This window comes from Acinonyx jubatus, chromosome B1 (genome assembly GCF_027475565.1).
Source record: "Acinonyx jubatus isolate Ajub_Pintada_27869175 chromosome B1, VMU_Ajub_asm_v1.0, whole genome shotgun sequence".
Classification (NCBI taxonomy): Eukaryota; Metazoa; Chordata; class Mammalia; order Carnivora; family Felidae; genus Acinonyx; species Acinonyx jubatus.
The window spans coordinates 123,411,171-123,426,909 of record NC_069382.1 but is presented as its reverse complement, the minus strand read 5'-3'; the positions used below and the strand labels follow the sequence as shown (position 1 = coordinate 123,426,909).

The 15,739-nt window shown below is 41.0% G+C and overlaps 1 protein-coding gene across 7 annotated transcripts in view; it reads left to right on the top strand.

Moving 5' to 3' along the window:
- Positions 1–13,731, top strand: part of BMPR1B (bone morphogenetic protein receptor type 1B) — a 408,527-nt gene extending 394,796 nt beyond the window's left edge. For all 7 annotated transcript variants that reach the window (XM_027061034.2, XM_027061045.2, XM_053217116.1 and 4 more), the window contains 3 exons: positions 4,270–4,445; positions 7,876–8,006; positions 9,821–13,731. In XM_027061034.2, coding sequence (XP_026916835.1) covers positions 4,270–4,445; positions 7,876–8,006; positions 9,821–9,946 — 433 coding nt within the window. In that variant the 3' untranslated portion in view covers positions 9,947–13,731. The remainder of the gene's footprint in view (positions 1–4,269; positions 4,446–7,875; positions 8,007–9,820) is intronic.
- The last annotated feature ends 2,008 nt before the right edge of the window (positions 13,732–15,739 follow it).

The window sequence follows — 15,739 nt, the reverse complement described above, 5'->3', positions numbered from 1 at the left end:
TATATATTTATATATATTAAATAAATATATATATATATTTAGATATATTTTTTTAAGTTTATTTATTTTGAGAGAGAGAGAAGGAGAGAGACAGCGTGTGCACACGTAAGTGGGGGAGGGGCTGAGTGAGAGGGAGAGAAAGAAAGAATCCCAAACAGGCTCTGAGCTGTCAGTGCAGAGCCTGATGTGGGGCTCGATCCTATGAACTGTAAGATCATGACCTGAGCCAAAATCAAGAGTAGGATGCTTAACCCACTGAGCCACCCAGGTGCCTCATTCAAATTATAGTTTTATGTTTTTTCACATTCTACTTAAGCCTGTATCACACTGGTACATTAACAGGGATGAAAGTCAATGTTGGATCTAGTAGAAGGATTAATTATTAAAGTGTAAGTAAAAATATCTACCCCTGTAGTTCTCTAAACCCAATTTTTCAGTTATGAGCACTTTGTGCAAATCTTTCTAACTCTTCTCCATTGGAAGGCAGGAGAGATCATGTTTTCCTCTACAGTGAACGTGGCACCCATGTTTTTGATAGAATGTTTTTGGTTTTTCCTGGTAGAAACTCATCTTCTCTACTTGGGTCCACTTTTGCTCTTCAGAACCTTATGTTTCCAACCTATCCCTTAATCCTTGAAAGGTACGTTTTTCTTGTTCCTTACCCTGCTGAATTCTTTTCCTTTATAATATATTTAATTAAAATATATTTATATATACAGAAAAGTATAAAAAATAATAAGGCACTCATGTAACAATTGTTATAATGTTAACAAAGTTAACAAGTTGCCTTATTTTTATCTGGTCTTTTTTTTTTTTTTTTTTTTTTTTTTAATGCAATGTTGAAGATAGCCCTTTGCATTCTGCTCCCTATTTTATTCCCCTTTACCCGACCCGGAAGTAGCTAGTATCCTGAAGTTGGTATTTATCTTTGCTCTGAGTGATTTTATGATTTGACCACATGTACATGTGGCTGCTGCAGCACAGAGGATTCTTTTGTGCATTTAGAGTTCGTTTCTCCGACTCTGCCCTCCTTGTACAGTATCTGTCTTTTCTCATGAACTGCCCCTTCGTGGAAAAGGAAGCCAGGGAAAGCTGAAGGCGCCCTGACCTTTCCTGTTTCCTTCTTCCTCCTTGACCCCTTCCTTCAGTTACTTTATCCCCTATTCTTACATGCTCTGCATCATTGATCTCTACTTACGGCCTCTTTTTCTTCCTTTATTCTCGGTCCCCCAGTGTCAATATCCCTGGCTTCTATTTTTGGTCTTGAAGATGAACAAACTTACTTTTTCTCTTCCCTAATTTGGGAGCAGCTAAGATAACGTTACTGAAAACCTGAGAGAGAGCTGCAGTTTAATTACTTTCCAATATAAAAACACTCCTGAGCGAAGAGGGGCTGGAGCTATATATGTCTTGGAGGGTCTGCCCCTTTATGATGTTTGATATGAAGTACTTATAATTGGCGTGTTTGTCATTTAAGTGTAGTGCTGAAGGCATTTGCCATTAGGTTAACAGTAATCTTTTACAACGTTACTTTGCTTAACAAAATTTTATTTAACCTCTTAGATATTGGTAATGTCTCATTTTATGGTCTATATACAACAGAGATTTTTTCTTATATTTTTAATGTTTATTTTTGAGAGAAAGAGAGAGAGAGAGCATGAGCAGGGGAGGGCAGAGAGAGAGAGAGGAAGACCCACAATGTGAAGCAGGCTCCAGGCTCCGAGCTGTCAGAACAGAGCTCAATGCAGACTTGAACTCACGGTCCGTGAGATCATGACCTGAGCTGAAGTCGGACGCTCAACCAACTGAGCCACCCAGGTGCCACAGAGATTTTTTTATATTTCTCTTTAAAGTATCTATAGCAAAGTTTACTGTAGACTGGCCTTTTCTTTCTTTCAGTTAAAGTGTATTATTTACCAACCATGTGCACAGCCCATTGTGAATGGAGAGGGATCAGGACAATTCTCTTTAGGGCTATGAAATGATTATGGTAGATATTTAGGGCTCAAGGAGTTTACATTTTAGGTTGGAAGACAGATACTTATTCAGATATTCTGAGCGGGGTATCTATTCACATACTACTAGGGAAACACGAAGCGTGGGGAAAGGAAAGAAGAGAGGGGACAGTCGTGCCAAGCCTGCACATTTTTTGGAAATCTGACGGACCAACCAAATCCCTTATTGTATGTTTGTTCAGTGTTTGAGGGAATGAGAGTGTAGAGATGAACTCTGTGTAGTCTACCTATCAGAAATCTTAATTCTGTCATCAAGTGACTATTACCTTTCAGTTTACAATAGATTGTCTCCATGTCAGACATTCTGTTAGCCCTTCCTGACCTAGCAAATCCAAATAAAGCACAAGAAGCTAAGAGTAAGAATGGGAAGGAGTTGCCTAAAATCTTTATCAAGTGTGGTCACAGTATATCTTTGGCCCAGATACACTCTTGTGGGGCCCATGATAAGACTGGTCTTGATTTCGTCTCCCAGTCCATGTTCTGGAATATAATTTAGGCCCTTTACCAGTTTCTTTCCATCTGCCAACCCCCATGTTTGTTTCTTTGTATAGAAACCAGAATTCTCTACCCAGGCCCACCACTGTCTTCCTCTAATGATTCAAAATCATAAATTAGAACACATTAATGAAGTACCTACTACGTGCTCACAGAAGAGATGTCAGTATAATTAAAAGTGGAATTTTTGTGGCATCTTTGAAATCTGATATTTTTCATTTTATCATTAAGCTGCTTCTTGGCTCACTTTCTTCCAAGTCTATATTACAGACTAATATATATTATATAACATATATATATATATATATATATGCGTGTATATGTAAATTTATTTATTTTCATTTTTAAAAATTTACACTTTAACTTTTATTTTAAAAACAAACAGGCTTTCTCAGAGCAGTAGCTCCTAGAAGATCCTGAGGGGCCTAATGAGAATACTGGTGGCCCATCTGTTGCAATAGCTTTATATTAAGGCTTTTAGCTGGAAATGAATTTAAAATGGTTCTAAGGATGAAGCTTTATGCGTTTTAGTAAATGTTAACAGTTTGGAGATCTGCAGAGAGACATCTGCCACCCTTTAAATTTTCCCAGGTGACACTGCATAGTTTCTGTTGTAGACAATAAAGATGGAGGCAGGGAGATCAAAGCCACAGGTTCTTTCTGAAAGCCAGTAGTGTTTGGGCAAGTTTGGCGTTATTGCCTGTGACCCAGCCTGATAAATGTGATATTTGCTCTGTGTAACTTCCTCATGGAGGAGAAATAACACGTAGCTGCTAGAGAGTCAGTGGAGTGTGATGAAAAGGAGCACATGTTCCCTAGGGATTAGGAGATAGCCGGGTTTAGCCACGATCCCCCGCAAACGGCAGTTTTAACAATGACTTTTTGTGTCTTTTCTGTTTAATAGTTTCTTCACCAAAACTGGGGTTTATTGCTCTTCGTAGCTCCACTAGTGTCTGCTGAGAAAATACTAGTTAACCTCTGATACATGCTTCGGACTGTGCTGGTCGCGATTTTACACACCTCGTCTTGGTTAGTTTGTCAGCCTATCGAGCAATGGTAGTTTGACTTTACACATCTCCATTCAGAACTCCGGCTGCAGCTCGCAGCACTGAGGCAGTGGTTCCCAAGTGCCATTCTACAGATTGGTGTCCACCCATCGTGAATTTTCTCCCAGTCTATGGGACATCAGGATGAATGGGTCGCGTCCTGAAATTTTCATTCACCTACTGATACTATGTTCAGTTATTCCTTTCCTCCTTTTATTAAGAAGTACATGTTGTAGATCCTGCTTATCAGAGTAAAACATTTTCAGGTCTTTGTTGGTTCTCTTCCTCCCTCATTTTTTAACTTGTTTGCACCTCTAAAAACCTCGCAACACTTGGTTTTAAAAATACTGTCTCAAACGAACCACCTTGGCATGTGCTCATGCCAATTTTCAGAGCAAAACTATTAAAATATGAAGGGGAAGAAGATATTTTTAGGCATTTTTAATAGATATATAGCAGTTATTCCGAGTGTATATTTGATCCAGTGGCAATGCAACCTTGTATGTCGTAGCTTCACTCTGCCATCTTCGTTGGGTTTTTACGTGTGAATATATAATACAACTCCTGGCAAAACATATGCTTCAGGGAAACGTTATTCTGTGAAAGGCTATCCCTTCCCACCTTTCGCTAAAACCCTGTTCAGGAATCCCTTCAACTTGTCATTTGTTGGTCCCGCTCAGTGCTGATAGGGCTTTGCTTTCCTTTTTCCTCAGTGATACCAATGAAGTTGACATACCACCCAACACCCGAGTTGGCACCAAACGCTATATGCCCCCAGAAGTGTTGGACGAGAGCTTAAATAGAAATCACTTTCAGTCTTACATTATGGCCGACATGTACAGTTTTGGACTCATCCTCTGGGAGGTTGCTAGGAGATGTGTATCAGGAGGTAAGTAACAGTGATGCTGTTGGATCTACTACAAATCCTTTCTGATCAGAGATCGGAGTTAGCATATTGTCCACGATTGCCTTTTATTTTCCACCTTGTTTCGGTTGATACAGTCACAGTCCCCCCAGTAAGTGATATCTGACGTCTTAGAATCATCTTGGACTGCCTCCTTCCAGCTTCTTGTCACCAACCTGCTGGGCCCCATCCCCAACTCCAATACCCCATTCCTTGTGGCTTCCTCTACGCAGGTTAAGTAAGGTACAGACAGAAATGTGGGGTGGGACACCCATTCTTAACCTCCCCCCCACACTTGACTTTCTATAGTTCTTCTTCATAAAGCAGTTGGAAAACATCAGTTTTTATCAAAAGGAAATGAAAGCATAAGAGTATTACTACTGGTCATGATAAGTTTCCTACAAACAAGGATTCCCTAGTAAGACAACGCAAGACATTACTAAATATTCAGAGGCATTATTATTGCGTGTAGTATCTCGCTTACTGCTGCATCATCTGTCTTTAAATAGATTCCAACACTTTTTAGGTGAGAAGCTGAATCTTAGGCTCTTCATTATCAAGTACCCTGTTTATGGTTACTCTCATGGCTGTGCTTGGTAAGAGACCGTGCTGCTGCTCATCACGGCCAATTTAAACTCACTTTTGTGAAACCCTGAGTTTGCCCATGCTTCTGAAAGTGTGGCGAACACTTCACTGGGGCTGGGGTTCATTCTCAAACCTGCTGTTTACTATCTGTGAACCTTTGGCAAGTTACTCGGCTTGATTCCAGTTCTCTCTTCTTAAGAAGGAGGTGAATTAAAGAGAATTAAAACTTCCTGGTACATCAATAGCTTTCAATACATGTTAGCTCTTATTTAAAATTTTCATTTTGGTTGGTAGGGGCTTAACTTATATTTGGATTCATATTTAAATATAGAGGAGAAACAGTTAATCAGCAGGCATTTAGATTTTGGTAGAAAGATCACAATGCAATGCCTTCTCGTTGCTCTGGGAATTCCGAGCCTAGTAGAAGCTTAATTTAAAATCGAACACGTTCCCTCTAAAGTGAGAGAACTGCAAAAAGGAAAGTTGACACAGGAAATGTTTCCTAACCAGATAGTGAATAAATCTCCCATTATATACGAAGAAGAAAAGAGCAAACCGAAATAGAAGTTAACTAACTGTGCCTTGGTTCATGATGTATAAAGAGTAGATGAGCCTATTTTTGAATACTGTGCTTACACTTACGACAGGTTTGTCGAAGTTGAAGGAGTAGTAAGTAGACTACAAGACTACTTCTCTAATTACGTTTTCCTGAACATCTAAAGCAAATAAGTCCACAGGAAACCTGTATTTGGAAGCCTGTGAGCTGGAACACAGGAGAAATGATTCTCAGCTTAAAAACAAGGTAGCCTTATAAAAGCAGCACGGTATTAATTGCTTTACTAGGTCTGTCTTTGCCTATGGAGATTTGAGAGGTACTAAAATGTTGCCTTTTCTCTTTATGAGATTGGCATATGTTTGCCAGAGACATTCCAGTCCCAGCTCTGCCCCATACCGACTGTATGGCCTTGGGCAAGGTACTGAATCCCTCAAAACCAACTTTTCTCATCTGGATAATGTGGGTAATAATGCTACCTCACAAACATGTTTATAAAAATTTAATAAGTTGTACAGCATGCTTAGCTACATGCCTGGTATCTAGTGGGCTCCTAATAAGTGAGTTTGTTTTCTCTTTCCAGAAAGGCAAACACACACACAACTCTGTTCTCCAACACTTTCCTTTATGAAGATGGTGGAAGTTTTGGTCTTGTCTTCCTAGTCTAGGGACTATTGGGTGACCTAGATACATCTGGATGTAGGTCTACTAAACCTGGGAAGAAAAAGAATTTTTGAGGTTTCAGACACCATTAAATGGCAGCTAATATGGAAGTTTTGATAACTTAATTGCATATAAGGAGAAAGAAGGAAGGCCTATAGTTCAAAGATAGACTTTGACTAATTCATAATTTTATGTGGTTGGCTCTGAGTTTGTTGTGGTACATATACTTGCTTACCACCATGTTGATAACGACACCAACATTAGGCATTGAGGAAAATATGAGATGAATAAGACAGACGTGGCCCTTGCCCTCAAGGTGTTGCCAGAGCCATTGTCTTAAGAATTAGAAAAAGAGGAAGAACTCAAATGAAGTGTGAGCATCCCCTATGCTTTAGACCCGGGGCTTTTAGTATCTCCTATGGAGATGAAACACAATGGAAGGAACTGTTAATGTAGACGACACACGCAGTCATGCTCTGTGCTCTCAGCGAGGAACAAGCCAGTGAGCTGGAATGGTCTGAGGAAACTGCTGAACCTTCTCGTCCTTTAGGTTTATATATGGGTTTGAGTTTGCAAGAAAGGGCCTAACACAGACTCCTGCTTTTGTCAGAGTAAACCGCAGCGAATTTAATGATGCACTGGATAACCTGCCAACCTGGCGGTATCATCTTGTTCAGATAAAAGCAATTACGCTTCTGTAATAGATGATTCAGGATGGGGAGGAAAGGTGCTCCACATAGAGTGTTCAGAGCAGTATCCTCTAAGGACAGAGGCTGCTGGTAATTATTGTGAGGAGTTAATCAGATAGGACTGAAAAGAAGATATAAGTAGCCTGCTTTTCTAAAGGACAAAAGGAATAAGGTAGAAAGTAGATACTAGGAAAAATGAAACGGAATTTCTCACGCTAAGTGCCATTTTCCTAAGATGACGTAGATTTGTATCTTAACCCTCCTTTATGCAATACCTCTTTTTTTCTCAAAGTAATGCATTTCTTAGAGAAAGTTGGGTGAAACACAGAAAATTTAAAGGAGAAAATAATTAAAAATCAGACAGCTCTTGCACCTAAAAAATCATGGCTGGTATTTTTAGGTGTGTATAATTTTTTGAATTTTAAGTGCGGAAAAGTGCATTCTTATGATTAAGCAGAAAAATGTAAATCTCCCGTTTTGTTCGAGTAGGACACACTGCCAAATGTATTATGAGATTCATAATCTCATATTGCAATAATAGAAACAGTCCCATATTATGCGGTATGAGTTTGGGAGGTGCCTGCCAAGTTTGCATTGAGATTTAATATAGATTCTTTTTTTAATTTGGCACACAAGACCCTTTATGAAATTGGAAATAAATTTGAGATGCTTGTTTTACTTAGCTTTGGGAAATTAGAAAAAACCTGTAATAATATGTTTCATTAGATTTTCTATTTATGTTTTTAATTAGATTAAGTGTCATTGGGGCACATGTAGTTTTTCAAGACTCATTTTGCAGTTTTTCAGCCTACGCTTGTCTTTAGTACTGACAGAACTTTTTGAGAACGGTTTGTATGTTGGCCGTTTACGTCTACCTCATAGAAAGTGACGATAATAATAGTTCAAAAACAACTCATATTTTCAGGTATAGTGGAAGAATACCAGCTTCCCTATCACGATCTGGTGCCCAGTGACCCCTCTTACGAGGACATGAGAGAGATCGTGTGCATCAAGAAGCTACGTCCCTCATTCCCCAACCGGTGGAGCAGTGATGAGGTAAGGCTTGAGGTAAACAGGTGGCTATGACCAACTTCTAAATAGACTCTTCTCTTTTTGCTGAAATTCCGTATATTCACTACAGGAATCCTCCTTCTTTGTTTTGATGGTGACAGTAATGGTGCTTCACTGCAGTCATTTATGTGGAGCTAAGTGTAGTATGTTAAATTATCTGTTTCTTTTTTCCAATTTGCTTTTGCTACTTCTAAACTATATTGAGCGGGTTAACACTTAGCCTGCACAGTGGGTACACATTATTTCACTTGTTTGTGATGTCCTGACATTTACATAAAGGATGTTCTTTCTGTGTGTGTGTGTGTGTGTGTGTGTGTGTGTGTGTGTGTGTCTTTAAAGCATCATGATTTTCTCCATGACAAACCAGCCTGCAACAGTCTCTCATCTTGAGGAGAGAAAAGATAGGCATCTGCAGAATCTAGTTTTCTTTACACTGAAGGGATACTAGTTGACTTAGTTGAGCTGCCCAACTGTGCCACGGACCTTTGTTAACAGGCAATGATATGATGCAGTCTGAACAAACCCATATTCAGCCTGGCTCTGAGAACACAGTGATGAGACCTGAGCAGGTCTGGAAGGCAGCTCTTCAGAAGGAGGAAGCGAGTTAGGTGGCCTTGCATTTCCTGACTCATCTCCTCCTCCGCTTCCTCTGCATCCACGCTCCAAGCTTGTAAACTCACCAAGTCCTGGAGTGCTCGGGCAGGCTGGAACATTCAGAGAGGAGTTTGAAGCATCCCCAGGGGGAAAAAAAAGCAACCCCCCCCCAAAACCCACCCCACCAAACATGTACCAAAGCCAATGCCAACAAATGGAAAGAGCACTGTATATAAACTAATTCTTCAATGTTAAATGCATTTAAAAATAATCCTTGGTTCATTGTTTTTGTGTCTCGTTACTGAAATGCTAAATAATGCAGATGTTTTCCAATGAGCTATGCAGAAAACTTTATGAGATCCTGGAGTTCTGTTATTTTGAAGGTGGTTACAGGCATTGGTATTATTCAGAATCCCTTCACTGAAGATTTCTAATGAAGTGAAATTGTGCTTTTCAACAGGAAGACCAATAATTGATGTGGCACAGGAGAACACAGGAGAAAGTTTTAGCGAGGCTGTGCACAGGTCATTAATCTTGTTAAATGGTACAGTGCGATGCTCTTATTGTAGCAGACAGCTGTGATTTAGGAATAACCATGTTTGTTTGAATAGTATGGAATTAGATAAAAGATTTAAGCTCATCGAGTGTTATAAACAATGTAGGAGTGTGGAGTGGAACACAGACTCCCTGGGTATTTTTGTATTTGTTTAATACGGACTTCAAAGACACTCTTCTACAATCAGCAAAACCACCTGCTTGCTACTGTCATAAGGAATACATGAAAATGTGTTTTAGTCATTTAGAATTTGTATGAAAAAAGAATTTTTTATGGAATTTTGTCTACATGCTTTTAGGAGTATCTTTTGAAACTATATTTACAGGGTGCCTGGGTGGCTCAGTTGGTTAAGCACCTGAATTTGGCTCAGGTCATGATCTCAGGGTTCGTGGGTCCAAGCCCCGAGTTGGGCTCTGTGCTGACAGTTCAGAACCTGGAGCCTGCCTCGGATTCTGTGTCTCCCTCTCTCTCTGCCCCTGCCCCCTTGCGCTCGCTCTCTCTCTCTTTTTCTCAAAAATAAACATTAAAAAAATGAAAAATATATATTCAAACTTCTGAAGCCTCAGACCAAAAGCCAGATATCAAATGGCCACCTTGCTGATAATCCCTGTGTCTCGTGTTACTCCAGCTTTCCTTTCCCTTCCCACAGTGTCTGAGGCAGATGGGAAAGCTCATGATGGAATGCTGGGCTCACAATCCTGCATCACGACTGACCGCCCTGCGCGTCAAGAAAACACTAGCCAAAATGTCAGAGTCCCAGGACATTAAACTCTGATTTGAGGGGAAAAAACAAGCACCTCTTGAGAAAGCCAGTAGATACTCTTCTGTTTGTGGGCAGAGCAAAAGATGTTCCAGAAGCATCCACAGTACAAGCCTTGAACACCATCCTGCTTCCCAGTGGGTTCAGCCTCACCTCTCAGGGAGCAGCCTGGACAAAGAGAAGTTCCCAGAAACACGTTCTTACCGTGTCTGTTTGTAGGAGGGAGAAACCGCTTGGGTAACTTGTTCAAGATATGACGCATGTTGCTTTCTAAGAAAGCCCTGTATTTTGGGATTGCCCTTTTTTTTTTTCTTCAAAAGATGCTTTAATTTTGCCAAAATAGAACAAATCATGTAGATGTTTTAAGGTTTTTACTATTATAGTTTAATAACAACAAAAGGTCTTCCCAGAAATTCTGCCGGAAGGCAAGTTTTAAAATACCTTTTTCCATTAGTATAATTTTGTTGCACTCTTCAAACCAAGAGACAGTCTGTGAAGTTGGAGAACACAGAGTGGAACTCCTCTGAAAATCTCCCCGGTTCTGCCTCCTCAGACCACTTTGGCCAGCCCTGAATTTAGGGGCCGCCACAGCAATGTGAATGCACCTGGGTACAGATGCCACCTGTCTGGGACCTCGTTTGGGGGTTCCTGCAGGTGACCCTTCGTAGCTTCAGACAATATGGAACAAATGAAGGTTTCATGTGACTCTGTGAGAAGTAGTAAGTGTTGATGCTTTTCTTTAGAACCACTTTGTGTTTCTGATTCTTTTAAGGCGTTTCTGTCACGGTAAAATCTTTTCCTTCTCATTAAACACAAACAGAGCTGTTTTTAGGTGCAGAGAACTGACCCATGCATGTTTTTGATCTCTCAAACGAAAGGATCGATATTACATAAAATTGCCATCAGTTTTGTTATAAACAAGCCTCTTTAAAATAGAGCTAATTTTGCTCCTGTGTTGTAAGAAAAATATGTCAGTAAGGTAGAAGATGAGGCTTGGGGGTGCAAATGGCTTGTCTCTTATCTGTGCAGGAAAGCCCGCCTTAGAAGCACAAGGGAAAGTATGCCTGTCTTATTTTGTATATAGATAATGACAGTTTCTTTTTGTTATTGTCTGTCTCTTTTGTGTCTGAGTGAAGGGAAGGAGAGAAAGCATGTCATATTAATTTAACTAAATTTTAATTTAAAAGTAGAAATATAACCTCCAGAGGGGACAGCAGAAGAGAGCAAGTGGAGGGCACAAAATATTATGGCTGCTGTGATTTATTATTCTAAGATAGATATGGATCGAGCATACTCACCCTAAATGATAATTTCACGTCTTAAGAGTGCTGACTCAGTTTATTTTATTTTCATGACGTTCAGTTCACTTGTTAATTAATTTATTTATTTTTCTTCTCTGTGGCACTTGTGCAAAGCATCTCCTCACCTACTCGGCTCTGTGGGGTTTGAACTTTTGAGGAACGTGAGTCAGATCATTGACAGGGCCAATATTCCTCAGCAACAGGAACATAAAGCTTAAAATTGTGCACACCCCTCTCGCCTGTATCCGTCTAGGTGTCCTTACTGTGGTTTTCTTTTGTTTCTTAGAGATTCTGCAGTGTTTAGTAAAGAATTGGGGAAGTACTTCTTGGTCTTTTTAAACACGACGTTCCTTCCAGAATACTCCAGGGGGCAGTGTTTTATAACACATTTTCACCAGTTGGTGCCTGAGGATGGAGGGTGTTTGAAAATGTGACAGCTGCATGAAAAATGAGAAAATATTCTCCTCACTTCTGGAGTAGGCCTGCAGCTGGTGACTTGCTCAACCTGAAAACGTCTTAGAGCACAGAGTGGTTGTGAGCTGTGCTTACAGTTTGGGAGAACATCAGGAGAAAGAGTGTTCTGTAGTCAGCATTCTCTTCCCAGTGCTTTAGAGCCGCGTTTTGTGTGTAACGAAGATTTTCTTAACCCTTGAATAGGAACAATGTTTGTTTCTCCCAGATTAAAAACACTCGTTTCCAAATAGAATTGTAATCAGACGGCTGCTTTTAGTGAGATTAAAATCACCTGAATCGCAACCCAAAGGTTCCTTTCCCTTGGGTCGCATTGTATCCCCTGTGATAGCTTGGAAGGAATGTGTGCGTACAATGAAGTGTGATAATCATCTGAGCCTTGGAGAGAAACTTCAGTGCCTCTAAATTAGATAATCTACAAACAAATAAGCAAACATTGATGCCCGTTGAGTGGGGAACGCAGTTGTGTTTCTTGATTTTCCCTAAATTTAAGCGAGGTTGGGCTTACCTCTTAGATAAAAATGTGTGTTATTTTTGGTAAATTTTTATACATAGGTAACTTCAATCAAAATACTTTGTGGGGAGGTGATGATTTGAAAGTAAACTAGATTTGTAGGGGGGACTTGGTTTCAATGAAGAATGGGAAGAAATTAAAACAGTATCCAAATTTCTTCTATATTATTTGTTTAGTTGTTTTGGAAAAATCTATAGCTTGCTTTCTAATCCTCAACCTGATTTACTCACTATGAACATTTAAAAATTATTCTTGATATATTTAAAAAGACCCATTTAGTTGTTAGTGTCTTTCAATGAGATAGGCATTTATTTATGAGTAGACTTTTCTTCGTATCTTACCCAAACCCACCTTATTTAGGGAATACTAAATTGTTCTTAAAGGGACTACCTACTCACTTCCAAATCATACTTTTTGATTTTTAAATTTTTAGTAGCTCAGAAGTGAATTTTGTTTTTTTTTTTTTGTTTTGTCTTTCAATAGAATAAGTGGGAACCTGAAAATTACTGTAGTCAGTTGTTTCCTTTCAAGACTATTTCAAAGACTAAGATTTTCTTCTAATCACTCCCTCCCCTCCGAGGGAATCCTAAAATATTAGTTGCTAGCTAATGTGAGTTTTGTATGCTAAGATGTTCAGGTTTATAGTTTATGTATGTGTGTATATATTATATAAATATATATGTATATATAAATATTATGTTCAGTTTGGAGTCTGGCACAACTCCATTATGTGGATTAGAGAGTAAAATATTATGGATGATAAAGTACTAAATGAAACATAATATTTATTTATGAAAGCATGTAGTTGGTTAAGTCACAAGTGACAGTGCTATGAACGTCGTGTATGAGGAGACAGGGCTTGGCCTTGCCAGACAGCACCGCTCACAGGCCACTAGTGACTGTTCTGTTTATTCTTCAAACATAAAGCTTCTTAGAAAACATGCCAAGATTTTGTTTCCAGGGAATTCCTTGACACATTTCGATTGTTGTGTACTCAGGTACAGGAAATACTGAATAACGACAGAATTTCGTGTTCCTAGAGTCATGCGTAGTCATTAGACGTTACGGAGGTTTACGCCGTTGGTCTGTTCTGGTTCTTCTTTGTTTGTGAGCGGGAAGGCACTGAAAGCAATTTTTTTTTTAAACTTGAATAGTTCTGCAGTTCTATCTCTTTAGAAAACTCGGTCGCATAGCAGTGGAAATGAAAGCAGTGGCATCAGAAGTGATTTAATTTAGCAATTATGATTCCTCTTGTAAAACAAAACAAAGAACAATGCCATATTTTTTGGAGAAAAGTTGGCAATATATAAGGGGTTTTGTTGTCTGTTTCAAAAGAAGATTCATTTGTGTTCTTTTGGGGAACCAGTGCCTTATTGAATTTGTATATACTGTAATTATTCAGGATAGGGAACAAACAATTGTATTTGTTACAAATTGTATATGGCTTTGTTTTAACATTCCCCCCTCCCCCCGCCCCCCCCACTGAAATAAAATGGATTCTTTATCCCCTTGGAAAGAACATGTCTGTTATCTTATAGTTGTGCCTTTTTTCCATCTTTGAAAATGTCATATTGTAACAGGCGGGAAGGCAGCCGTGGAAGAAAATGATGCAGGTAAGCTTATGTGTTTGGTGGCGGGAGAGCGAGATAAATGGTCTGATGGCTTCTGTTTTCTGTGTAATTAGGAGGCACAGTCATCTGTTGAGAGCGAGAGTCAAGGTAGGGAAGTGAGGGGTTTGGGACAAGTGAGTTTAAAATTGCGCCGTGGAAAATTGCAGCCAGATGGTTACAGGCAGCGCTGAGGGCCCGGTTCGCGCATGGGACCGACCGTGTGGCGTAGCGGCCGAGAGGGTGGGCTGTGGATTGCCAGGCGGCCTGTGTGGAGCCTCTCGTACCCTCAGTTGTGTGACAACAGACCTGTGTGCACCTCACAGAGACTCCTTTTCTGTCCCTTGAGGTTGAGAATAATATTACCTAATGTGTGACGCCGTCCTGAAGACGAAGCCCTCCACGCATCTGGCATGAAGTCAGCGCTCAGCCATTGCTGAATATTAGCTGGCGGTACAAAGTCATGGTGCCACTTTCCTGCATGGTTTCTGTCAGCTCCCGAAGCGTAGGCCTGGGGCCTGCAACAAACATTCACTCAGGGTTGAAGGTTTTCGGGCACATGCAGTCATGGATCATGCAAAACGCGGATCACCACCATCCAGGGAGATGGCTGACGTGGCCCAGAGAAGGGATTGAAGAGGAGGCGGCTGGCGGGTGGAGGGAAACTAGGTCCAAGGACAGAGAACCCTTCCGGGGTTGGGGTGGTGTACCAGCAGTGACAGGGGCTGCAGTCCACATGACACTTCAGAGAGAGAGCAGCGAGGCTAAGGACGGGCAGGAGGGTGTGATCACAGGAGTGCAGGGATTTAGCTAGTGGACAAGATTATCGGTACCAAAAGAAGAACCCAACAGTAAGGCTTTTGGATAGGTCTTCATGGATCCTGGGGCCCCTGAGGATGGTAGCAGTCTAAGGAAAGGAAGGCTGTGAGGCTGAGTTCTCCAGGGCCACAGGAAAATGGGGGATGGTCTGTGAGGGCAGTGAGTCGGGACAGAGGCCGGTCGGGCCTGGTAGGCTGAAGCACAAAGCAGTGGGTTCCATGCAAGGGCCACAAATGACAAAGACCCCATCTTTCCTCCCAGCCGTGACACGTGGGGTATGGAAGAAGGAGGCTATTGCCTTTGCCCCAGAAACGGCGTCCCCTTGGACCAGAGAAAGCCCTCTGCAAAGGGAGTGGGAAAGGATTGGGTTATTTCTGCTTGGATTGTGAATCTCGGCAGGTAGGGTAGAAAGTTTAGTTTTGAGGGGATCCGTTGGAGACTGGGTCAGGAGAGAAGCCCGGGATCGTTTGGGCACAGGCAGTGTAAGAATACTCCCTTAGTTACCAGGGACCCCAAAGTGTTCATGTGACTGGCTGCATTTAGCCAGCTGCACTTGGGCCAAGGGAATTCATCCCAGCACTGGGATTCAGATCGACTTGGCTCACGTTCCGTGGTTTTCACTTTCTCACTTCTGTGGAAGTATAGAATCTGAGCACCGTTTTCTCCCCTGTATATGGGATAAAAATACCCATCTGCTTAGGGCTCTCATGAGAAGCACATGAGACGAATTTGTGAAGTACGTGAAGGCCCCACCCAGCACGTAGCAGAAGCTTTTCCTCACCGACGTGAGTTCAACAGGATATAAGCTAGCGATGTTTAAAGAAGTCACAATTCACTGTGGGCACACCCTTCGCCCCTCTCTGTGCCCCACTTCTATATGCTATGGCCGTTCGTGGGACTTGAAGGGAGATGGGTAGTAAATCCCAGCTCAGGAGAACAGAACCTTCTCTTGGCACAAGTCATTTGTTACAACCCCACTCTTAGAAGGACTTTTGGTTCTGGAAAGTAATGTCTACCCTAGGTTCTGAGCTGCAGGACCTCTGGGACAGAAGAAGGTTCTTTGCCTGGTGCCTGTGTGCTGGCCCAGAAGGACAGA